This window comes from Chrysemys picta, chromosome 1, assembly GCF_011386835.1.
Source record: "Chrysemys picta bellii isolate R12L10 chromosome 1, ASM1138683v2, whole genome shotgun sequence".
Taxonomy (NCBI): Eukaryota; Metazoa; Chordata; order Testudines; family Emydidae; genus Chrysemys; species Chrysemys picta.
In genome coordinates, this window is record NC_088791.1 from 261951775 (window position 1) to 261979040 (window position 27266).

Consider the following 27266-nt stretch of genomic DNA (forward strand, 5'->3'; position numbering starts at 1 on the left):
TGTCTGATTGGGTCTTGGCGCCTCTGGCTTCCTCGGTTCGGGGTTACAATTGCTCCTGGGTGGGAGCCAGCAAGGAGCATCCTTCCTCTCTGGCAGTCAGCCCAGACTGAGCTGTTCACTCTTATATTGGTACTACAGCTTAAACATGCCCAGTAGGGGCATCGCTTCTTCCGCCCACAGTGAGGAGTTAACCCCGTCCAGTGAGTTCACCCCATCACACAAGGGTTACAACAACAACAAGATTACATGAAAATCCAAAAGGGGTGAGATGCATTTCCCTGGGTAACAAGCAGGTATCCTGGGGGCGATTCACATTTCTATGGGGAGGTTTGTGTAGCAAGGCAAACAGGTTTAGCCTGATAAGGGATTGTTTTTCCTCCTGTCTTTCCCATCCCCATTCCCAGTGAAGGAGAAAGAGGAATGAATTTCACCACCTTAAACTTCTTTTTTGTTTTTTTAACTTTTAGTACTGAGGATAAGCTATGTGGTGCTCCATGAGGGATCTCAATCCAAAGACAGATCCAACTGAGTGTATTCAGGGGGCTCAACACAATGAATCTGAGTCACTATGGTAATCGTGGATTCAGTTGGACCTGCAAAATTATGAAGAGATTGTGAGCATGGAATTAATAGCCTCAGATTTGGGCAGGGTGTGAATATATACTATGACCCTGCCCCTGAATATCACCCTTTGCTGTCTTTCTACCTTCTCAGGTTGAAGCCTTATGGGAAAGCTTTTGCATTTCAGTTCACAGAACTGGAAGTAACAGATCCTTGGGCATTTTCTCTTGAGGCCTGGCTCTTTCAGCAGAGGCTGACACCTACAATGCCAAGAATTTATGCTTGGTCAGATCCGATCAATACAGATTCATCATGGCCAGCACCTGAAGTCTGGGTCTAGTCAAGGAGGCACATACCTCTGCCAGGTCTCTGCTGGGCTTTTGAATCCCTGCCAGGGTCAGAGCTTAGGCTGATCTCCCAGCACTTATGGATTCTTATGCTTCAGAGCCTGAAGGTATAGCCACTAATCTTCCTGTAATAGGAAATACCCATGTGTATCTGAAGCAGGACAAATGCCAGGTCAAGGTGTAACTCTTGAACAGTGGTTTATTTCTCTTTGATTCTGACATCATAGCCAAGCATGAATGCTAAGATCTTTTTTATAAAAAACAAATAAATGCCTAATTAAACTAAGAACCGTGGGGTACTGGGAATAATTGGGAATTTCTTTTCTCCCTGTCACATAATAAAAGAACAAGGGGATATTCATTTAAATGAAAAGGTGACAAATTCAAAACCTATAAAAGGAAACTTTTTTTCACACAACAGGTAATTGGAATTTGCTGCCACAGAAAGTAATTGAAGACAAGAACTTAAGATTCAGAAAGGGACTGGACATGTATATGGATATCCTGTTTCAGAGAGGATACTGGACTGATTGACGTTGGGTTTGATTCAGTATGGCAATTCCTCTGTTTCTATAAAAACATTTCTATTCAGTAAGACATATCAGCATGTTATACTGGGATTTTGTGATGCATAAAAGATTCTTGTACTTTGATGCTACAGTGGAAAAAGAACACATTTAGCTTAGATATTAAAAAAACACTTATTGATGGTATGGTCAAGCACAGAGCAGAACAGCTAGGTTAATGAGGAAACTACAGCCAATCAATCTGTCTTTAATATAAGGTTCCATAAGTTCCAAGACCAGCAAGAGGGCCTTCTTGATACAAGCAGGGACTTGAATTTAGTGACCTGAGAAATCGCTTCCAACCTTATTACTATGATATTATCATTTAAGACTATTCATTATTTGAACCTTTTAAAAGGTCCCTCTTGCCACAATTAAGCAGAGTTTTTGACATAAGATGTAAGAATTTTCTCCTTTTCTTGTTTGGCATACAGTGGGAAGTAAGTGGCTCCTTAGTTGAAAGGGTGAAAATAGCATATCCTATTATAAAAGTCTGATATTTAACCTTGGTTTCCCACCCCCTTTCTGTAACAGGCTGGATCACACTCTCACACAGTTGTTTTCACATGAACAAAAAGCAGAAAGTATTTCAAAGTATTTTTAAATATTTATACATGCAAATTAATCTGCTACTGTACAATAGACATGTATTTGGGTGGGAAACATGGAAGGAGGAGATATGCTGAGGAGGGCAGTGGACTGGAAATCAAGGACTGGGTGGCTAAGAAAAATCTCTAAGGGACAATGGAGGGGAGGCAGTTGACTGGCAGCGCATGGAAGGAAAATGAAAGGCTGAAGTGGGAGCATTGTATTGGGATAATGGAAATGGGAACATGGGATTTTGAGAGACATTGGGGAGGTTCAGGCAACTGTGGATAGGAAGATGAAGATGGAGGTAGGGTGTGTTGCAGAGAGCTAGGGAAAAGAGAGACTCTTGTGTAAGTTAAACTTTAAACACTTTCTAAATACAAAACAACTCCTTTTCTGAATTGCACAACCTGTGCCAATGTGCATATAAGCACATTGATCAGGCAGCCATCTGCCACAGTGACAGATGATGTGGAGAGCTGACTTACAAGCACAACTGTTTTGCTCAGTTGAAGTGCCAACTATCCATCATGCACCTACAGATGTTCAAGCTGCTGGCTGTGCTTCCCTAACCACTCACTGCATAGCTCCCTCAGTTAAGGCCAAGATTTTGATAGTCAGAAAGTTACCATGTTGCATCTGGGATTGGGCTCTCTGAGTTATATTTTAGAGATTAAACATTTTGGAGTGGGCTGAGGGCCTCCTTTATCAGTGTCTTAAGGAACCAACTTTTATTTGCCCTATGACCTTTTTATGGCACTTTGGGGTAAAGAGACCTCACACTGAGCTGAAATGGCCTGGGGGCAGGGAGCATAAGGTGGGGGTGGAGGGTTGCTCCGGCCAGAGGTGAGCTGGCAGAACAGCACTTCACCAACCCTCCTGAAGAGGAGGTGCTGCTGGAGTACTCTGTACTTCAGCCATTTTGGCTGCAGAAGAGCACATAGGGAGTCACAGAACCCAGAACACAAATTAAAGCAGGCTTGAGGCTCCTAGTCAATGGTTCTCAACCTGTCCAGACTACTGTACCGCTTTCAGGAGTCTGATTTATTTTGCATTCCCCCAATTTCACCTCACTTAAAAACTACATGATTACAAAAATCAGACATAAAAATACAAGATCAGAGCACACTATTACTGAAAAATTGCTTAGTTTCTCATTTATACCATATAATTATAAAATAAATCAATTGGAATATAAAGATTGTACTTACATTTCAGTGTATAGTATATAGAGCAGTATAAACAAGTCATTATATGTATGAAATTTTAGTTTGTACTGACTTAACTAGTGCTTTTTATGTAGCCTGTTGTAAAACTAGGCAAATATCTAGATGAGTCGAAGGGGTACATGTACCCCTGATTGAGAACCACTGTCCTAGATGGCCTGAGAGACTGAGTCTTTCCAAGAACATAAGAATGATCATATAGGGTCAGACCAATGATCGCCTAACCCTGTATCCTGTCTTCCAGCACTGGCCAGTGCCAAAGGCTTCAGAGGGAATGAACAGAATATGGCAATTATCAAGTGATCCATCCCCTGCCATCCAGACCCAGCTTTCGAAAGTCTGAGGTTTAAGAACACCCAGAGCATGTGGTTGCATCCCTGACCATCTTGATTAATACTCATTGATGGACCTATATTCCATGAACTTACCTAATTCTATTTAGAACCAAGTTATAATTTTGGCCTTCACAACATTCCTTGGCAACACGTTTCACAGGTGGACAGTGCATTGTGTGAAGTAGTATTTCTTTATGTTTGTTTTAAACCTGCTGCCTATTAATTTCATTGGGTGACCACTGATTCTTGTGAAGGGGTAAATAACACTTCCTTATTCACTTTCTCCACACCATTCTTGATTTTATAGACCTGTATAATATACCCTCATTAGTCATCTCTTTTCTAGGATGAATAGTCCCATTCTTTAATCTTTCTTCATATGGAAGTTGTTCTATACCCTTAATCATTTTTGCCACCCTTCTCTGTACCTTTACCAATTCTAATATATCTTTTTTTATATATGGGGCAACAGAACTGCATGCAGTATTCTAAGTGTGGGCATATTATGGATTTATATAGTGGTATTATATTTTCTGTTTTATTTACTCCTTACCCAGTGGTTCCTAACATGGTTAGCTTTTCTGACTGCCACTGCACATGGAGCAGACGTTTTCAGGGAAATATCCACAGTGAGCTCAAGATCTTTTCTGAGTAGTAACAGTTAATTTAGACCCCATCATTTTGCATGTACAGTTGGAATTATGTTTTCCAATGTGCATTACTTTGCACTTATCAACAATGAATTTCATACACCTCTTAAAGGAAAAGGGTTAGGATTCTTTAAAATAAAGCCAGCTCTCCTAGACCCCTTTGCCCTTCATGTTATTCTCCTAGGGGATCCTGCCCATCTGTTCCCTGAGGGAGTCAAAGTCTGCTCTTCTGAAGTCCAGGGTCCGTATTCTGCTGCTCTCCTTTCTTCCTTGTGTCAGAATCCTGAACTCGACCATCTCATGGTCACTGCCTCCCAGGTTCCCATCCACTTTTGCTTCCCCTACTAATTCTTCTCTGTTTGTGAGCAGCAGGTCAAGAAAAGCTCTGCCCCTAGTTGGTTCCTCCAGCACTTGCACCAGGAAATTTCCCCCTACACTTTCCAAAAACTTCCTGGATTGTCTGTGCACTGCTGTATTGCTCTCCCAGCAGATATCAGGGTGATTAAAGTCTCCCATGAGAACCAGGGCCTGCAATCTAGCAACTTCTGCTAGTTGCCAGAAGAAAGCCTCATCCACCTCATCCCCCTGGTCTGGTGGTCTATAGCAGACTCCAACCACGACATCACCCTTGTTGCTCACACTTCTCAACTTTATCCAGAGACTCTCAGGTTTTTCTGCAGTTTCATACCGGAGCTCTGAGCAGTCATACTCCTCTCTTACATACAACGCAACTCCCCCACCTTTTCTGCCCTGCCTGTCCTTCCTGAACAGTTTATATCTATCCATGACAGTACTACAGTCATGTGAGTTATCCCACCAAGTCTCTGTTATTCCAATTGCATCATAGTTCCCTGACTGTGCCAGGACTTCCAGTTCTCCCTGCTTGTTTCCCAGGCTTCTTGCATTTGTGTATAGGCCCTTAAGACAACTCATCGATCGTCCCTCTTTCTCAGCATGAGACAGGAGTCCTCCCCTCTTGCGCTCTCCTGCTTGTGCTTCCTCCCAGGATCCCATTTCCCCACTTACCTCAGGGCTTTGGTCTCCCCTGGTGAACCTAGTTTAAAGACCTCCTCACTACGTTAGCCAGCCTGCTAGCGAAGATGCTCTTCCCTCTCTTCGTTAGGTGGAGCCCGTCTCTGCCTAGCACTCCTCCTTGTTGGAACACCATCCCATGGTCAAAGAATCCAAAGCCTTCTCTCCAACACCACCTGCATAGCCATTCGTTGACTTCCACGATTCGACAGTCTATATATAAACCCATGGTATGCCCACATCTTGAATACTGCGTACAGATGTGGTTGCTCAAAAAAGAACTAGATCAGTTCATGGAGGATAGGCCCATCAATGGCTATTAGCCAGGAAAGGCAGGAATGGTGTCCCTAGCCTCTGTTTGCCAGAAGCTGGGAATGGATGACAGGGGATGTATCACTTGATGATTACCTGTTCTGTTCATTCTCTCTGGGGCACCTGGCATTGGCCAATGTTGGAAGACAGGATACTGGGCTAGATGGACCTTTGGTATGACCCAGTATGGCAGTTCTTATGTTCTTATGTAATGCTACCTGCATTATAAAATACTGAGGCACGTGCAGGTATGTGTGCATGTAAAGTCCAATTATTATTCCACGTGAGAAATTGTGCAATTTTCCATCATAAAAACAGACACTTCCTTTGGACCAACCTAAATCCCATTAGTCAGGACACTTTCAATTGAAATTCCTAAACTCAATTTCCAGTTGATTATATACTAAATGGGCACAGTTGACTTTACTCTGACAATTGATTTCCTAAGTGGAAAGGCCAGTTGTGAAGTTAATCCACAATACCACATGATCCATGAAGCAATCTTTTTTTGAATGTACTCTGAGACAAACCAATTGTTAGACTGCCTGTCTACTCAAAATTATTAAAGACATTTTCCTATATCTTTTTACTTCCTCCACTTGTTACCCAATTAAAAATGTGAAAATATGTAGTGACAGTTTCTCGAGTCTACAAGGGCTTAAAAAACAGAGACAGAAATTTAAGGAGAATCTTTAGCAGTTGAAAAGAGCATGCATGCCAGAAAAATCCTAATCTTGTTTCACTGCTGTTCCCTGAGTTAGAAAATTAGCACTGCTTCCATTGTATCACATTGCCTGAGGTAACTCACATCCATTTATGCTAAAACGTAGCAAACAAGGAGGTGTTGCCTCTCAGGGAAAAAAACTCATAACATACACTTGCTCTGTTTTCTCAAGGAATAAACAAGTAATGGGGGATTTTACCTACCCCCAAGTATCTGTTGAAAAAGTAACAGAGCCAAACACAAAACTTCCAGTAAGTTCTTGGAATGTGTTGAGGACAACTTCTTGTTTCAGAAGAAGGAGGAAACAAGCAAGGGAGCAGTAATTTTAGGTTTCAGAGAGGTAGCAGTGTTAGTCTGTATCAGCAAAAACAACAAGGAGTCTTGGTGGCACCTTAGTCATTTTAGACTTGATTCTGACTAACAGGGAGAAATTGGTTGTCAGACTCAATGTAGAAGGAAACTTTGGTGAAAGTTATCATGAAATGATAGGCTTCATGATGCTAAGGAAAGGAATGAATGAGAGCAGTAGAATAAGGCCAATAGACTTAAAAGCAGACTGTAAGAAACCCGGAGAATTGGTAGGCAAGGTCCCATTCAAAGAAATTATAAGGAAAAAAGGAGTTCAGAAGAGATGACACTTTGTCAAAGAGACCATATCAAAGGAACAACATCAAATTATCTGATGCAAAGAAAAGATAGGAAGACTAATGAGGCCAATATGGCTGCATCAAAAAATCTTTAGTGACCTGACAATCTAAAAGGAACCCTAGAAAAAGTGGAAACATGGACAAATTGCTAAGAATGAGTACAAAGGAACAGTGCAAGCACGTAGGGACACACTCAGAAAGGCTAACACACAAAATGAGTTACACCTAGCAAGAAACACAAAAGGCAATGCAAAGCAGATCTATAAATACATTAGGAGAAAGTAAAACACAAAGGAAAGTGTAGGTACACTACTTAGCAGGGAAGAAGAGCAAATAACAGATGAAACCAGGAAGGCTGAGGTCTTTAATGTCTATTTTGCTTCAGTCTTCACTAAAAAAAGTTAATTGTAACCAGATGCTTAACACAATATCAACAATGAGGAGGAAGGAACACAAGCCAGATTAGGAAAAGAACTGGTTAAATAAATTTAGATAAGTAAGCTACCTAAATTCATTCTGGGGTACTTAAGGAACTAGCTGAAGCAATTTCAGAGCCTTTAACAATTATTTTCGATAACTTATGGAGGATGAGTGAGGTACCAGAGGGTTGGAGAAGGGCAACTATAGCACCTATCTTTAAAACGGGAGGCAAAAAGGACACAGGGAATTATAGGTCAGTCAGCCTAACTTCGATACCTGGAAAGATACTGAAACAAGTTATTAACCAATCAATTTGTAAGAACCTAGAGGATAATAGGATTATAAGATATAGACTACATGGATTTGTCAAGAATAAATCATGACAAACCAGCCTAATTTCCTTCTTTGACTTGGTTACTGACCTAGTAGATTAGGGAGAAGTAATAGATGTGATATATTTTGATTTTAGTAAGGCTTTTGACACAATCCCATATGACAGTCTCATAAGCCGGGGGGGGGGATAGCTCAGTGGTTTGAGCATTGGCCTGCTAAACCCAGGGTTGTGAGTTCAATCCTTGTGGGAGCCATTTAGGGAGCTGGGGCAAAAATCTGCCTGGGGATTGGTCCTGCTTTAAGCAGGGGGTTGGACTAGATGACCCCCTGAGGTCCCTTCCAACCCTGACATTCTATGATTAAGCCAACTAAGGAAATGTGGTCTAGCTAAAATTACTACAAGGTAGGTGCACAACTGGTTGAAAAAATACTGAAAGAATGGTTATAAATGGTTCACTCTCAATCTGAGAGGTCATATTTAGTGAGATCCCTGTCCTGGGTCCAATACTACTATTCAATATTTTCATTAATGACTTGGATAATGGAAAGGAGAGTATGCTTAAAAAGTTTGCAGCTGGCGTCAAATTGGGAGGGATTGCAAGCCCTTTGGAGGACAAGATTAGAATTCAAAACGACCTTGATAAATTGGAGAACTAGCCTGAAATAAACAGGAGGAAATTCAATAAAGAGACGTGTAAAGTCCTGCACTTAGGAAGGAAAAAAATCAAATGAACAAATAAAAAATGGGGAACAACTGGGTAGGCAGTAGTACCATAGAAAAAGAACTGGGGCAATAGTGGATGACAAATTGCATGTGAGTCAGCAATGTGATGCAGTTCTGAAAAAGGCTAATAATATTCTGGGGTGTAGTAACAGGAGTGTGATATGTAAACAGAAAGAATTGTTCCACTCTACTTGACACTGCTAAGGTCTTAGTTGTTTTGGGGCACCACACTTTAAGAAAGATGTGCACAAATTGGAGAGAATCCAGAGGAGTGCAACAAATATGATAAAGGGTTTAGAAAATCTGACCTATGAGGAATAGTAAAAAAACTGAGCATGTTTAATATTGAGGAAAGAAGACTGGAGAGAGACCTGAGAACAGTCTTCAAATATGTTAGGGACTGTTAGAAAGAGGATGGTGATCAATTGTTCTCCATGCCCACTGAAGGTGGGACAAGAAATAATGGGATTAATCTTTAGCAAAGGAGATTTAGGTTAGGTATTAGGAAGAACTTTCTAGCTATAAAGGAAGTTCAGATCTGGAATAGGCTTCCAAGTGAAGTTGTGGACTCGCTGTCATTAGAGGTTTTTATGAACAGGTTAGAACAAACACCTGGCAGAGATAGCATAGGCGACCTGTAGGGGGGCATGCAGGATCAAGTGCCCCGCTCCCCCCCCGATGGGAGGAAGAAGATAGGCTCTGTCCTTCTTCCATGGTGCCTGCCCCCCAGCACGCTTGGTCACTGTCTCTGGCATCCAGATCAGGCGGGGAGTTGAGGGATCAGGACCAGCCACCTCTCACACTGGCCGCTCCGTGACACTGCTCTGAGCAGCAGGTCAGCTGCCTACGAGAGCCTGGCTGTGGAGTTGGTGGGCTGCCCCCTGCTTAGGCCTGGGTACAGGGGCCAAGCGAGCCAGAGTCCCCTCTCCCCACTCCCTGTCACGTTTGTGGCTCACTGGGTGCCTGTCCTCAGCAGCCGGGCCCGGGTGGGAAGCAGGTCACTGCCACCACCTCCCCAGATGGGCTGTCTCTCAGGCAGCTGTTGGGCTGCTCAGAGCAGTGACCTGGAGCGGCCAGCTTCAGCCAGCATGAGAAGCGGCTCCATCCCACTCCCTGTCCAGGCCTGGCTGCCAGGGACAGGGGCTGAACATTCCGGGGTGGAGGCGCAGTGGGAGAAGGACAAAAACCCACCTCTATCCCTCTGATAACTCTGGTGGGGCGGGGAGAGCACAGCGGCCCCAGGCTGGGCGCAGTGCGGGAGTGTCACTGGGCAGAAGAGACACATGGGGTGGTCACGTGTCCTCCCCTTTAGATTGTCCCCACCCCCAGTATCAGGAGGCACGAGTCATTTATGATGGATGATATAGGTATTCTTGGTCCAGTCTCAGTGCAGGGGGATGAAATAGATGACCTTGAGGTCCCCTCCAGCACTACATTTCTACGATTCTAATAGAGCTGCAATCTTCTGCCCAGATCCTGCAGTCAGATCCACAGAGATGAACACTTGTGCCTGTATGGCGCTCCAGAATAGTTAATGAGGTTCTTCATGGATGCTAGGGTCTGCCTATGTAGATCCAACTACAGGATTGAGGTTCTGAAGCACTTCTGTATCCCTGACCCTGTGGTCAGTGACGGTTATAGCCCCTGGATTTAAACAAAAATGGGTTTGAGATTTAGGAGCTCCAAGAGATTCTCTTTCCTTTCCACAAATAAGACCCATTCTCTTCCATAATGCCTGAGCTTGAGTCCCCTCAATCTTTGTCTTGGCATCAGTATTACAGGTGCAATAAGCTACAGGGAATATTAAGCTACAGGGAAGCCCTTTTCCATTTTTTTTCTATTTATTTATTTATTTTTTTGGTGGGGGGGAAGGTGCTAAAGGGTAAAAATAGAATGAATCTAAATAGGAGAAAACAATATTTGTTCTCCACAATTCTACAAACATTCGACAAGTAGAGCTACTTTTAAAAGGGGAACAGGAATACTTGTGGCACCTTAGAGACTAACACATTTATTTGAGCAAAGCTGAAACCTCTTAAAAGGGGGTAGCTACCAGCTCTAAAACCTGTTTCTAGTAGTACAAAACAGTTACCTGAATACTAATATCTCACACAGCTGTAACTTGCAAAAAAAACCAAACCAAATTCAGTGCAAAATGGGCTTGTGTGGCGAGTATATGTGGGATAAGGAACCTTGGTAGTGCCACTATCTACCTAACTAAATAGAAAGTGTTGTCTTATCTGTGGCACTGCTATCTGAGCTAAATGGACAAGATTTGATAGTATCTCCTCATAGCACTGATTTGTGCATTTTCTTACTGTGCAGTGATTTGTGAGTGAAAGAGGAAGGATGTAGGTTAGAAAAAAGTAAAAAAAATCCAAATGTTATCCTTATTTATAGTTATTTTTATTTTTATAAACTCTTTATAATTATATTACATTTTTTATTATTATACTTAGAGGTCCTTATCCTGTTTCCTGTCAAAACTCCCATTGATATCATTGGAAGTTTTGCCAAAGGTCAAACTGCATGATCAAGCACAGAGAGATAAATGAAGGAATAGAGTTGTCCATTTGAAGGCCATAACTGGAGAAATCACATGCTGTTATTTAAAAACAAACAATGTTTACAAATGTATTAAAATGGGACCTGGCTAATTTGCAATAATGACTGGGTATCCCACTGACACTTACTGAATTTGATAAATCAGAGAATAAACAAACACATGCAGTTTTAAAAATGAATACAATGGCAGCAAAAACAGGAGGCATTGTGCTAGCCCTTCCTGCCTTCCATGTGTAACCCCTTTGGCTCCTTTAAATCTTTTTCCTAAGGGGGAAGGGGAGCAGTGAGAGAAAGGAGGGAAACTCCAGTGGGTGGCTCTGGAGCTCCAGAGAAAGAAGGTCTACAGCCTGCAGGCCTTCACAAAGTGCAGCAGCAGAGAACCTGCCAGAAGCCTGGGAAGGACAGGGCGACCGATTGGGGACACCCCAGGACAGGAGCCAGGAGGAGCACTGTGCCAAGGAGGAATCGCCCGAGAAGGACAGGCCGGAGCTGGACCCAGTATCACGGCTGCCCAGAGCTGCATGGGGCTGTGAGTACTAGGGCTCGTGACTCTGCCTTGGGAATAAGGAGGGAAGCTGTTAGCTTGTTAAGTGGGGAGGTGGTCGCTCTGTGTGGCTTTGCAAAGAGCGGCAGAAGAGGGCACCGGAGGGGTTTGTTGGGGAAAGTTTACAGGCGCCGAAGACAACCAGGAGCACCCAAGACTCACCACTGGACTGGAATTTTGCTCAGGACTCCTGAACTCTGTGTGCAGACACATTGCTTGGTGTCTGCCCTTCCAGACTGTGCTACCACTGGGCCTGTGGGGCCTTGGCTTGGATGCAACCCTGTTTTACCGCTCCCCCTATATTTCCCCTTGTTGTTTTTCTCCTCTCATCCCTCTGTAAATAAATATTTCCCTTTCTTATATCCATTGTACTTTTCCTGTGGGTGTGTGTGTTCACTCTGGGGGGGTTGGAACAGGTGCCCTGGGGTGGAAGGGATTTCTCCTGCTGCACACTTTCTCATGGCCAGAGCTGCCTGCAGAGCAGACTCCATCTTGGCTATGAAGGCGCTAAAGTTACACATGAAACCAGGCTTTGGAGGCGAATGGCCCCAGCAGAGACCCTGCACCTTTGCCAAGAGCACCATGTAGATTTGAGTTTACACAGAATTTTCTAGGAGGAGTGGTGGAGTGGTCCTTAAAGAAAGCCCCCACATCTTTCATTACTTGCAGTCCCATGGGTTAGGATGGGACTAGCCCCTCTGGATAAGCTCATTAGGGGCATATGGCCGTAGCATCTCCCCAGTACTAGAAACATCCCCTTTACACCCTCAGGAGATACAATGTATGATGCTGACAGACCCGGTCATGCCAGAGTATATTCAGGTGAATTCACTTGTGTATTAGTATAGATCAAAGTGATTGTTGAAGGTGGAAGAGTGTATGAAAACTAATGGGGCATGACTTACATTGTTTTCACTTATCTACATCATATTACAATGTAATAGCAAACAGTTTCAGTGTGTATACCCCTGTAACTAAATAACCCATCGAAGAAGCCTGTGGAATGCTAATGAAGGACTTTAACAGAAAAGTGCTAATTTCAAAACAAGTGGCCATTGTGTGTGATGACAGAGGTCAAAGACTCAAAGTGCATTCCTCACTCACTGTCATCAAGGGAAAAGCCCATGTGGATAGAGACACCGTCAGCTTGTTTTCTGTCAGAAGAGGCTATAAATGTGGTTTTAAGGAAAGATCTTTCATCACTGGAGTGACTGGATTCTAACAGGGCAGAATAACCGAACGAGAAGACGGAGAACCCCAAGGTTATTCTGCATAGCCCTGACAGACTTTTGGGAAACTGGAAGATTATGATATCTCTGCTACCATTTGGGATTACAAATTGTGACTCACCTATATGTCCATATATTTTATCTGCTTTAACCTCTCAATAACTCTCACTTTCTTTTCTTAGCTAATAAATCTTTATTTAGTTTACTGTAGAACTGACTGCCAGCACTGTGTTTGGTGTAAGATCTGGAGTACCAACTGATGTGGTCTCATGGGACTGGGAGCAACCTGATGTTGTGTAATTCGATTTGTGACCTTTTATAACAAAGTCAAGTTTGTCTAGGTGGCAAGATAGACTGGAGTGTCTAAAGGGACTGTCTGTGACTCCATGGTAAGACTTGTTTAGTGACTCAGGAGTTCACATTTATCTCTGGTTTGGTGAAATCTAACTATAGAACACACCACCAGCTTGGGCTGTCTGCCCTGTTTTCTAACAGGTTGCCCTGAGGTAGGCAGGTTGTGAGCCACTCCAGACATCATGACACAATGTCAGAAGTTCTGGATTCTGATCTGGATCTGGATTGGGAAGGTAGGAGATGGACTATTCAATGGTAGAAAAGGAAATAACTGAGCAGGGGTTAAGTAGCGAGCAGGCCCTGACAGGCCATCTTCCCCCACTCACAATCACTTAAAATGTCTGTGGCAACAATCTTGGCGAGTCCTGGGGGCGTATGAATATGGGGGGGTTGCCTACAGCCCAGAGATGGGTTAATCCAGCCCTAAGTATGCCAAATCATATGTTCCTGTGACTTTCTCAATACTTTTGAACTGAGCACAGTTCATGATGGAGCTCTGACTCTGATTGGGAGTATGGGAGCTAACATAAATAATAGAAATATCTCCCAAAGGAATATGATAGGTACTACAAAAACAACAAGGAGTCTGGTGGCACCTTAAAGACTACCAGATTTATTTGGGCATAAGGTTTCGTGAGTAAAAACCTCACTTCTTCGGATGATAGGTACTCTTTTTAGTCCCACCTATCTTTTGAACTTTCATCAGTTAATAGCCTCATTATTGGTTTCGGTTTAGTTTTGTCTTTTAGTAACAGTACCAGCAGCACTAACACTGCTGGATTCTCATCTTACGGATAAATCTGGTGCATCACAGATCAGGAGCTGTTTGGTTGTATTTACACAGGACTTCCATTAATGGAATGTCTAGCCTTATAGGAAAGGCAAATATAAAACACTTGTACATGGCACACTCAACCCATGATCTTCGTGTCTTTTAGACTAGCTGCATGAAACAACTGGACACAGTATGGAAATGCCATAGCAGAAGCTTCATAAGGAAGGAACATATCTTCCATGTGTCTGACCCTCAGAGCATCAGGTAGAGAAAGCAGAGGAGAATGTGTGGTGTCACCCTATTGCCCTCACTAATATTTTTCAGAACTGCATAACACACAAATGAACAGGCAAAACTGCATCTGTTTTGCATGCATAATTGCTACTACATGGATATACATGAAATAGTTCCACACACAAATGAGAATTTATGCATCAAACTGTCAATTTGTGTTCACAATCATTATGATGATAGTAGTTGTGTGTTTAGATTAGGTGTACAAATGTACACACTCATGCCTTTTTACAGACGCATTTCAATATGCATAGTTCTAAAAGTCAGATCAAGTATATTTTTTGTTTTCAATGCTAAATTAGTCCATTAGGCTTCTCCACTGTAGTAATATAACTTGGAAACAGCGCTGGACTACAGCATCCAGCAGTCTGACTTTTCTATAATGGAAGGTACCGCCCAGTCCATTAAATCTCCCTTGTTTAATCTCTCAGGCTGGTCCAAAATGAGTTCAAAAAGTGACTCATCCTTTTTATATCACATAGGACAAAAAGATGGTTTTTTGTATTTGATTTCCTAATTCACAGTAAATGATAGCGAAGAAAGCTTTCTCAGCAGGTTCATCAGGCTTTTCATCTAGTGAAAAATAGTTACATATTGTAATCCTGGGTCCCTAAAGTATTTGCTGTTTTCTCTGTTCTCCAGCTCCATTTCCATACTCATAGCTGCACGAAAAGAAAGATGTCTCACAGAAAGGCAGTGTTTGTGCACTATGTAAATTATTAAATCCTTCTATACAAGATCTACTCCGCTCTTGCAAGTATAGGAAGAGAAAGCACTGGAAACATAATGCATTATAATAGAATTGCCCCTGTCAACCACATTAGAGCTTCAAACTAATCCTCAGGGTAGAACCTAACACATTAAACTGTACAGGGCACAGTTAATATCAAAATAGGGCACTCCTGACAGACGAAAGGCCTTGAGGCTTAAACATAACTGTCTGCAACCTTTTTCCATCGGAGAGTAATTTGTAGTGCTTAATTAATTCTTGGCATTCCTTTGGAGGCAAAATAGTACTTACTTTCACACAATTTTAAGAAAAAAATAGAAAAGACTAGAGATAACAGCATGCTTCAGTTGGCAAGCAAAAAGATTATTTTTTGTTAATTGAAAGAAAGGACTAATTTTATTTGAGCTTTATACCACTGCAGCTACAAAACCTTGAGTAATATGGATGAAATCTGGGTCCCAAAGTCAATGGCAAAACTCCCTTCATTTCAGGCAATCTTAGCATACCTCTATAGCTGCAATATCTTTTGGACACATTACAACACCACAGCTCTACTGTGACAAAATGTAAATAACCGCCATATAAAAGCTTAAATCTCAAGGGGTTACCCGTACATGTGTTATGAGATCATACATATCAAATACACCTCTACTCTGATATAACGCGACCCAGTATAACACGAATTCGGATATAACGCGGTAAATCAGTGCTTCGGGGGGGCGGGGCTGTGCACTCCGGCGGATCAAAGCAAGTTCGATATAACGCGGTTTCACCTATAACGCGGTAAGATTTTTTGGCTCCCAAGGACAGTGTTATATTGGGGTAGAGGTGTACTGTAGCAAGTATTATGCAAATTTCCCAATATTTCCAACCTTCTCTGTTGTCAGTAAAGTAGAAACTCTCACAGCCAGACCCAGGTCTGGAAAGAGGTGGAATTTAGCAGGATGGTGGTTTGTTTGTTTTTTAATGTGTACCATCATTTCTTATTAATGATATTACACAGTGATTAACCTGTTTAAAATTCATCAACTGAGGATCAGACTTATGCTTACAATCCCAGCACTTATTGCAATGCTGAGTTGCAATCTCAGCTCACAGGTACAGATGGCCCAGCTGACAGACTCTCACTTCTAGCTCTCATCTACCATATGCAAAGATTTTAACTAAATCATTATTAATAATTGGGGTTTAAATATTTTATGCCAGGACTTACAAAGTTTCTGGTGGGAATACTCAATTACTAAATTCTGACTTGAATTAACAAATCAATTCTAATGTACAGCAATTCACATTTGTTCAGCACCAACATGATCTTAATTTACAGGGTGATGGCTTTAACATATAATACACACAAAAAATCTTACCTGGATAATGTGTTTCAGTTTATCAATAATTTGATTTATTACAGGATCTGTTCCTTTCACTTTTACTTCTGGATTCACAGACTGAGCTTTGACTCCATTGCCAACCACACGGTGGGTATAGCTAATATAACAAAGAAATATGTTTTAGTAAACTGATGTAACTTCTTCAGAGAATGTATTTATCTGTAAATACTAGCTGACACAACCTCAATTGGCATTGCCATTCCATTTTAATGACTGCATGTTTATTTTGTCTTTGTAGGCTTTGTTACCAGAAAGTTACACAGTATGGTAAAATTGATATCTGTTACAAAGTTTTGATAAGATTTTTCATTTTTTGTTATTTCTGAACATTTTGTAATAAGAAAAATAAATGTAAAAATAAGAATTATGAAAGGACAAGCATGCATATTATACCATTCTGTGACCTTTTTTATTTTGTTAAGTGCATGAGAATTGGCTTTTGCTCTACGTCACTTTCTCAGCAATATTCTGCCAGCTGTTAATCAAAAAGGAAAGTAAAAGAATCCTGTGGACATTCTATCACAGAGGTGTCAAATGCCCAAATTCCACCTGCTAGATGTGTGTGTGGTGGGTCAGCATGGCATATTCAAATTCTGTAGAATCTGAGTTTTCATTGTAAATAATTTCTTGTCTTCTTGGTTTCAAAGAGAACTTTCCAAATATGAAGTGTGCATGAACAGGTAGTGTTGTTTGCGTGAATTTGCAGACAGCCAGAAACAATAGCTTTGAGGGGTGTGGATTCCCTTTCTTTTGTTGATATAATTGGGATGTTATTAACTCTAAAGTCCTATGACGATCCTTTAATGTCAACTGTAACTATTCCACCAATGATCACTTTGGCAGATGGAATAGAAGACAGGTTGGGAGTGAAGCCCATGGAGGGTGAGAATTGACAACATGCAAAGAGAGGGAAGATAAAAAGAAACAGTTTGGGGATCAGCGTGTGAGTGTGATGGTTAGAGTCAGAACCGGGGTCAACATCAGGTGCCCAGCCAAAGGCCACAGCCAGGATTAACAGTAGGGTGTGTATGAGCAGGGACCTGGAGCAAGGTAAGAAAGAACCAGGGCATGGCAGGGGAGGGCGCCGAGCCCGGCCGCAGGCCCTCAATCCCTGACCGGCCGGAGCGCCGGGAGCAGTGCGGAGAGCCTGGCCGGGGCTTTCCGCTCTCCCCGGCGGCGAGCCCCCGGTGGCCAGAGCGCTTGGAGGAGGACGGAGAGCCTGGCCGGAGCTCTCCGCTCTCCCCGGCGGCCAGAGCGCTGGGGAGAGGGCGGAGAGCCCCCGGCGGCCAGAGCGCCGGGAGGAGGGTGGAGAGCCCCCGGCGGCCAGACCACCAGGAGCAGAGCCGAGAGCCCGGCCGGGGCTTTCCGCTCTCCCCAGTGGCCATAGCGCTTGGAGGAGGGCGGAGAGCCTGGCCGGAGCTCTCAGCTCTCCCCGGCGGCCAGAGCGCTGGGGGGAGGGCGGAGAGCCCCCGGCGGCCAGAGCGCCGGGAGGAGGGCGGAGAGCCCAGCCGGGGCTCTCCACTCTCCCCGGCGGCCAGAGTGCTGGGAGCAGGGCAGAGAGCTCGGCCGGGGCTCTCTGCTCTCCCCGGCGGCGAGCCCCCGGCGGCCAGAGCGCCAGGAACAGGGCGGAGAGCCTGGCCGGGGCTCTCTGCTCTCCCCGGCAGCCAGAGCGCCAGGGGGAGGGCAGAGAGCCCCTGGCAGCCAGAGCGCCGGGAGGAGGGCGGAGAGCCCGGCCGGGGCTCTCTTCTCTCCCCGGTGGCCAGAGTGCTGGGGGGAGGGCGGCGAGCCCGCCGCGGCTCTCCACTCTCCCAGACCGGCCAGAGTGCCGGGGGGAGGGCGGCGAGCCCGCTGCGGCTCCGCTCTCCCCGGCGGCCGGAGCGCCGCGGAGAGGGCGGCGAGCCGAGTCGCGGCCCCGCTCTCGGGCCGGAGCACCCCGCCACGCCGCCCCCCTCCAGGCGCCGCCCCAAGCACATGCTTGGTGGGCTGGTGCCTGGAGCCGGCCCTGGAAAGAACCAGGATGACCCACAATTCTCAGCTGTCTGCCTAGAGACAGATCATCTGCTCATGCAGTGTTGATGCCTCTTGGGGTATAGGGAACTCCACTGTGTCCATTCTTGGCTGCAGGGGTGGCTCTATGTATTTTGCTGCCCCAAGCACAGCAGTCAGGCGGCTTTCAGCGGTGCGTCTGCGGGAGGTCCGCTGGTAACGCGGATTTGGCGGCATGCCTGCGGGAGGTCCGCCGGTCCCGCGGCTTCGGCATACCTGCCGCCGAATTGCCGCCGAAGCCGCGGGACCGGCGGACCTCCCTCAGGCATGCTGCCAAAGGCTCCCTGACTGCTGCCCCCACAGCGACCGGCAGGCTGCCCCAGGCACGCACTTGGTGTGCTGGTGCCTGGAGCCACCCCTGCTTGGCTGGGCCCACTTGAAAATATTGGTAGTGGTCCAAACAAACTGTAGGGACAAAGGCAAGGATGATTGAAGTCTAAGATGGAGGTTGGGTGTAAGAGCAGATACCTGGAGAAAGGCAAGAAAGCAGAAACTGGTAACAGATGGGGGTCTGGGATAAAGAGGACCCGGACAAGGTGGGAGGCAGGACCAGGACGAGGCAGGAAGGCAGAGGTCAGGTGTCAGGAAAATAGACGAGGTCCATAGTAGCATCCAGCCAGTGATTCACCTGGTTAGTAAGACAATTCCTGTGCTTCTTTCTGGCTTAAGTAGTGTGTCCTAGCCAACCAGAAGCTTCCTAGGCAGGACCCTTTGTGAGTTAGAGCTTTGCTAGCTCCCTTCTCTACTAGTTTGAGTGAGATGGTGTCCACAGTCTGAGCACTGCCTTAGGACTCAGGGGGCTGGGCTTGAAGCCCAGAATCTTTCACGTGGAGATAGGAAGGTTAGGAAGAAAGGGTGGAAAGAGCAGAAATAGCAGTGATAAAAGCGGGCATATTTTCCCACTGAATGATGCTCAGTAAGGTGCTGAACAAATAATAAATTATAACAACTAAAAGTTCAGTTACTACACCACAGCCATATTCCATACTTTATATTTGTGCAAATATCCCATTGACGTCCGTGCTGTGGATGGAGGGCAGCATGTACTCCTAAATGTATACCACAGCCCAAGGACCATAATTAAAAACGGTATTTCACTTTCTCCAGAGAATGAGTTTAATACCTTCATACTAATGGGACCCCGAGGCCTCTTTCAATCTCACAAAGGGATCCTTTCTGTTCATAATGGAAAATATTATACTCAAAAATAGCTACTAGGATATTTTTCTGTGAATTATGATTTCTGCGAAACATTATAAAATCTGAACTCACATGGGGCACACTGGACTAGATTCAGTGATACGCTCGAGCTGACTGATCCTGCAAGTCAGTGGCAAAGTGACTTGAATGTGCAGGACCAAGACTCAGCTGCTTTGCACCTGATGAATCTGGTTCATTTTGCTTCACATTGAAAGGACTGAATGAGAACTCAGGACCTTCAGAATTTGGCTCTGCATGAATTATTTTTTATGGACTCCTTCATGTTTCAATTTTTTTTGTATTTGTTCAAGTTCATTGTAAGTAAATATAATATTAAAATTACATACAATGGTAATGTTGAACAATGAGGGGAATAAAGGCCTACAACTGCTCTCCTGGAATGTGGTATTTGTATTTCTTCTTCTTCTTTTTTACAAAAAGCAATATTGAAGACACTGTAAAAGTTTTATGTTCTCTATACAATGGCATTTAGGTTTGCACCAGACAGTACTTTGTACCCAAGTACTGGGAGAACTATCTGAAACAGTCAGTTTAATGGAATGCATGTAACTTATGCAGCACAGCTGCTAAACTTGGGCGAATATCAGGATACATTATTTTAGCAATATCATAAACCTTGTAGCTGGTCCTGTGACTGGGCCTCCACCATCCTCTTCTCACATAAGATTTAAGGGAATGAGGGAAGAGGGCTGTCAAATTGCTGTATCAGACATTAGGAAGGCCAAAGCCATTCTCCGGCAGTGTTAGGGGATGTCTTCCCCTAAGTCTACTTCCAATTCAAGTTTATCAGGTAATTAGACCCCCTTTGTAATGAGTACCTACTTTGGCCACCTGTCACCAGGAGGTGCAAGCAATTATCTTGTCTGCCTCTCTCTCCCCCATATCCTCTCCAACCACGGATAGCTGGGTTCCCAGATAGTTAATTCCTTCCCTAGAATCAGCCAAAAATATATCTGCTCACTTAGAGGAGAGGAAAGTGATCAGGAACAGTCAGCATGGATTCACCAAGGGCAAGTCATGCCTAACTAACCTAATTGCCTTCTATGACGAGATAACTGGCTCTTTGGATGAGGGGAAAGCAGTGGATGTGTTATTCCTTGACTTTAGCAAAGCTTTTGATACAGTCTCCCACAGTATTCTTGCTGGCAAGTTAAAGAAGTGTGGGCTGGTTGAATGGACTATGAGGTGGATAGAAAGCTGGCTAGATCATCGGGCTCACCAGGTAGTGATCAATGGCCCCATGTCTAGTTGGCAGCCGGTATCAAGTGGAGTGCCCCAAGGGTCGGTCCTGGGACCGGTTTTGTTCAATAACTTCATTAATGATCTGGAGGATGGCGGACTGCATCCTCAGCAAGTTTGCAGATGACGCTAAACTGGGAGGAGTGCTAGATATGCTGGAGGGTAGAGATAGGAAACAGAGGGACTTAGACAAATTAGAGGATTGGGCCAAAAGAAATCTGATGAGGTTCAGCAAGGACAAGTGCAAAGTCCTGCACTTAGGATGGAAGAATCCCGTGCACTGCTACAGACTAGAGACCGAAAGGCTAGGCAGCAGTTCTGCAGAAAAGGACCTAGAAATTACGTGGATAGAAGCTGGATATGAGTCAACAGTGTACCCTTGGTGCCAAGAAGTCTAACAGCATTTTGGGCTGTATAAGTAGGAGCATTGCCTGCAGATCAAGGGACATGATCATTCCCCTCTATTCAGCATTGGTGAGGCCTCATCTGGAATACTGTGTCCAGTTTTGGGCCCCACACTATAAGAAGGATGTGGAAAAATTGGAAAGAGTCCAGCGGAGGGCAACAAAAATGATTAGGGGGCTGGAGCACATGACTTATGAGGAGCAGCTGAGGGAACTGGGCTTATTTAGTCTGCAGAAGAGAAGAATGAGGGGGGATTTGATAGCGCTTTCAACTACCTGAAAGGGGATTCCAGAGAGGATGGATCTAGACTTTTCTCAGTGGTATCAGATGACAGAACAAGGAATAATGGTCTCAAGTTGCAGTGGGGAAGGTTTAGGTTGGATATTAGGAAAAACTTTTTCACTAGGAGGGTGGTGAAGCACTGGAATGGGTTACCTAGGGAGGTGGTGGAATCTCCTTTCTTAGAGGTTATTAAGGTCAGGCTTGACAAAGCCCTGGCTGGGATGATTTAGTTGGGGATTGGTCCTGCTTTGAGCAGGGGGTGGACTAGGTGACCTCCTGAGATCCCATAGAATATCAGAGTTGGAAGGGACCTCAGGAGGTCATCTAGTCCAACCCCCTGCTCAAAGCAGGACCAATCCCCAACTAAATCATCCCAGCCAGGGCTTTGTCAAGCCTGACCTTAATAACCTCTAAGGAAGGAGATTCAGAATGGATTCCTTGAGGACCTGCTCCACGATTTTTCCAGGGATTGTGGTGAGGCTTCCAACCCTGATATTTTATGATGGAGGAGATGTAACACATCTCCAACTGAAGAGTAGTTCCCTGGATCCTCCTTCTTCCCTTTTTTAAAGATGGGCACTACATTAGCCTTTTTCCAGTCATCTGTGACCTCCCCCGATCACCATGAGTTTTCAAATATAATGGCCAATGGCTCTGCAATCACATCCGCAAACTCTTTTAGCACCCTAGGATGCAGTGCATCCGGCCCCATGGACTTGGGCTCATCCAGCGTTTCTCCCCATACTGTGCTGCCCAGTGCAGTAGTCTGGGAGCTGACCTTGTTCGTGAAGACAGAGGCAAAAAAAGCATTGAGTACATTCATTTTTTCCACATCCTCTGTCACTAGGTTGCCTCCCCGATAAGGGGCCCACACTTCCCTTGACTTTCTTCTTGTTGCTAACATACCTGTAAAAACCCTTCTTGTTGCTCTTTACATCCCTTGCTAGCTGCAACACCAAGTGTGATTTGGCCTTCCTGATTTCACTCCTGCATGCCTGAGCAATATTTTTATACTCCTCCCTGGTCGTTTGTCCAATCTTCCACTTCTTGTAAGCTTCTTTTTTGTGTTTAAGATCAGCAAGGATTTCACTGTTAAGCCAAGCTGGTCGCCTGCCATATTTACTATTCTTTCTACACACCGGGATGGTTTGTTCCTGCAATCTCAATAAGGATTCTTTAAAATACAGCCAGCTCTCCTGGACTCCTTTGCCCCTCATGTTATTCTCCCAGGGGATCCTGCCCATCAGTTCCCTGAGGGAGTCAAAGACTGCTTTTCTGAAGTCCAGGTTCTGTATTCTGCCGTTCTCCTTTCTTCCTTTTGTCAGGATCCTGAACTCGACCATCTCATGGTCACTGCCTCCCAGGTTCCCATCCACTTTTGCTTCCCCTACTAATTCTTCCCTGTTTGTGAGCAGCAGGTCAAGAAGATCTCTGCCCCTAATTGGTTCCTCCAGCACCTGCACCAGGAAATTGTCCCCTACACTTTCCAAAAACTTCCTGGATTGTCTGTGCACTGATGTATTGCTCTCCCAGCAGATATCGGGGTGATTGAAGTCCCCCATGAGAACCAGGGCCTGTGATCTAGTAACTTCTGCTAGTTGCCAGAAGAAAGCCTCATCCACCTCATCCCCCTGGTCTGGTGGTCTATAGCAGACTCCCACCACGACATCACCCTTGTTGTTCACACTTCTAAACTTAATCTGGAGACTCGGGTTTTTCGCAGTTTCATTCTGGAGCTCTGAAATCATCTCTAAAGAAGTTGGGTACCAAAAAGCATGAGGTATTTTGGTGCGTAATCACGGACCCTCCCCAATCATGTACAGATTTAGTCCTCTCCTGCTTCACAGCTCTTCTGGCACACCTAAATGCCATTGCCAACCTGGGGAGGTCTCATGACTCCCCCACCATACACCCTCCACTGCAGCATTTTATACCAGTCTACAGTCACTCCTGGGGGGAAAAACCCTAAATTTCTGTGCCTTAATGATTATGTGAGTCCCTTTACAAAATCCAACCCAGATGTACAACAACCATGTCTGCTGCCTTCTGCCTGGGAATCAAAGTGTATGAGGGGCATCAACTGTCTTTCTTGCCACACCAGCAGTGAACCTTCGGTGGAACTGGCAGCCTGCCTGTGGGCCAACACCTGCAGACCGAATCATTGGCTCTCATGAACCCTTCCATTGCTCCTCCATCTATGTCAACTCAGAGCTGCCTCTCTGATAAACTTCCAGGGACCACTGACCACCCTCTTGTGGGCTAAATGTACTATATGATGCCCACACATGAAGTCATAACTCCGGTGACCCACTTCATCCTGAAGGAAAGGATAAACAGGAAGAGTTTAGCACACAGATACACCACAGAATTATCTTTCCTAACAGGAGCCTCAATACGCTTGTATGCATTTGGAGGCCACCACTGATAGGCATCTATTGCGGTGCTGTGGATGTAACTATTCCAATCCTGATATAATGGGATCCCAATTCACCAGGGGACCTCAACAATACACATTCTTTGACATCACCATGAACTGAAGTTTCCTTTTCTGAGGCAACTCATTTCCCCTTGAAGAAAGAGTGGTCTGGCACCAGAAGCCTCCACATTATTTAAATCTGAACTGCCTTAACAGAGACAATCCCAGCCTTCTCACACTCTTGCAATACTAGCAAAGAGTCCTGTGGCACCTTATACATTAACAGACATATTGGAGCATGAGCTTTTGTGGGTGAATACCCACTTCGTCGGACATCCGACAAAGTGGGTATTCACCCACGAAAGCTCATGCTCCAATACATCTGTTAGTCTATAAGGTGCCGAAGGACTCTTTGCTGCTTTTACAGATCCAGACTAACACGGCTACCCCTCTGATTCTTGCAATACTATGGCTCAGCTTGCCAACCATTAATTGCCCCCCCCTTGACAAAGAGTTACTGTTAAATCTTTCCCCTCCCTCCCCCACCATCGCAATGCTTAAACTCAAAAGCACTACTTAAATCCACCCTTGGTGAATCCTTTATTGGCCCTGGGGTATCACCCCTCCACACAGGTGCTGGAACTAGGGGCACCGGGAGTGCTGCTGCTGGGCTGCTGCTCCCTGCCCTGGACATGCTCTCACTCTGGGGTGGGGAAGGGAGAGCTCAGCCAGCAAATCAACCACCCTGCCCCCCACTCACCAAGGCCCACTCACCCCAGCCAAGAAGAAATCTCCACTAGGGGAAACATCTGCACTTGCTGTCTGCTGTGCATCCTGCCACTGGGCTGCCAGCCTCTACCTGTGTTCTCCACTGCTGCCCTGGCTGCCTCTGTTGTGACTCTAGAGTGATTTCAAGCCAGTCCTTGCTGGAACCCTTCTGGTTACTTTGAGGCACCTGGGGACCCCCAACCTCACATGGGGGTCCCTGCAGGCTCCTCTGTTAATCCAGGAGTAATGGGGGCTCAGGCCCTCCCTGTGTGTGTAGGGGCCAATGGCTTACCTGAGTGCCACTGGCCAGCCTACCAGGTGATGCTTTCCTCTCACTCCCAGCTTCGAGGGATGGGAAGAGACCCTTAAAGGAGTCACTATCCCTCTTTTCTGACCAGTCCAGACAAACATTCCATACCTTTGAGGTTGCCGGTTATTTGAAGCAGGGTGAGTTTTAAACCCTTCAAGGCTTCTTGCACTGGTATGTAAAGGTAATCAGATTATCATACCAGGATTTGTATCACTCTACTAAATTTTGGATGACAATATCCCAGTGCTGACATAACTCTAAATACGGGGAAATAAAAATAAAAGAAAAAAAACTCATGTGGATGGAATGAAAATGATATTCTCCAGTTTTGGCAGGCTATCAAAGGAAATATTTTTACCGATTTGACATTAAATGTAATTATCTTTGTGCCAGGTCACAGTGCAAGTGCTGAAAGATTCTTTTCATGTTTCGCTACATTGCTGAATGATACATGCAGGAGCACGGAATTCAAAAATGTTCATTTATACAGCATGCTGCAGTAAAATGATCTCCACGGAACAAAATCTTTCCCACAGTGGAAGCCCTAGTATGACATATAAGTTCTAATAACTGTTATTGAAAGTTGTGGTTTTGAACATTTTACACACAAACTATCCTTTCATTCTTGGACTTTTTGTAAGTAACAACACTGATAAGTTACAAGGTGCATTTAAATCTTTTGTTTCTTTCTTTCTCTGGGTGCCTTCTGAGACAATTCTATAAAGCATTGTTTGATTGATACTGGCCTTAAACATAAGTTTATAAAATTTAACATTGTCCTATAATATTTACCATTGTGTTTCATGAAAAAAAAGCATTTTTTTCTTTGCAAAAATTACAGACTTACTTATATATTCTTCTTTTATTTTTCGAACATTATTCAATTTAATTAACAAATGTCTATAAATTTAAGATCCACAGACATTTTTAATTTAGAATAAATGATCTGTCAAAAGTAAATGAGCTATTGGGAATCTTACCATGGTACATAAAACTTCATCCTAGTAGACTTTCATTTACATGTAAAATATGTTCCCCTCAAGTTGGAAAAAAATGTGAACCATAGACTATTGGTTGAGAGACTTCTCTCATTGTAAAGTTTTAATAAGGCACTAATCACATTCTGTTGCTTGTACAAGCAATGGAAAAAAAATTAAGGAGCCCCACAGAGGTAGCCTGACTTGAAAAAATGTTGCTCAGAGTTGAATCCTGGGGGGACAGGGGGAGTGACAAATTTCTTGTTAGAGAAATAGTAGACCTGCCATCTGTGCTCATTTCTTTTGTGCAAGCATAGTAATGTATCACATCAGTTTAACAGGCAGACTTGGTCCCCAAGTACTATTCATTTTCATCAACACTGGAAAAAAGCAAGAACGGATACATTTGAAATTCTATAAACATGTTTTAAAATGATGATTAACAAGTTTCCAATTCTCAGAGTTCAATATATGAATATTCATATAAAGTTCTGATAAATCTCTATTGTAGATATGAAAATAGCTGGTTGGTACTTACATTTCATTGGACCAATATCCTGGTTAGCAGATAAGGTCAGACCCTATTAGCTATCACTTATTTCATAGTATACCCAGTTTGAAAGGTTATAAAATGTATGTGAATTCTTTTAAGAATCAGACATTTTAGATGTGCTGCCATTGTACCTCTGTATTTCTTTGAGACTTCAAATTACATTCTGCATTACATTGTGATGACAGCAAAATACTGATACACCATATGCATTCTCAACTACTGGGCTTGATTTTCATTCTCTTACACCAGCTCTATGAATTATAGCACTGTAAAATGGATGGAACTGAGTGGAAAAATGAGGCCCATTACAACTAAAGATGCATCTGAGCCATGAAGTTTTGATCCAGATTCAAACATCCCTACAGTTCATTCCCCAAAAGTGATGAGTTTTTGCTTCAGGCCCACCGCTCTTCAAAGATGATGCTACACATCTAACCATGAATTTTACTTTAGTGCTAAGATTTTTGAAATTGGTGATCACTACTGGATAAACTTCTGGTATAGCGGATCTTAATTAGGACATTCTTTTATCAGATATAGTTAATTAGGTCCTGATTGTTATTTACAGGGTTTCCCCACCTAGTGAAAAACAAACGAAGAACTACAATGTTAAAAGATTCATGGTTTTACTTTGGAATGGAAACAACAAAAACAATATGCTTAGTCAGCAGAGGTCTGTATCACTGAGTGTCCATGACAAAAGTG

The 27266-nt window shown here is 44.0% G+C and overlaps 1 protein-coding gene across 1 annotated transcript in view; it reads right to left on the bottom strand.

The window, feature by feature from the left end:
- The window catches only part of GPC5 (glypican 5), a 1025745-nt gene that overhangs the window by 638486 nt on the left and 359993 nt on the right, over nt 1–27266 (bottom strand). The window contains exon 6 of the mRNA XM_065581062.1: nt 16321–16441. Coding sequence (XP_065437134.1) covers nt 16321–16441 — 121 coding nt within the window. The remainder of the gene's footprint in view (nt 1–16320; nt 16442–27266) is intronic.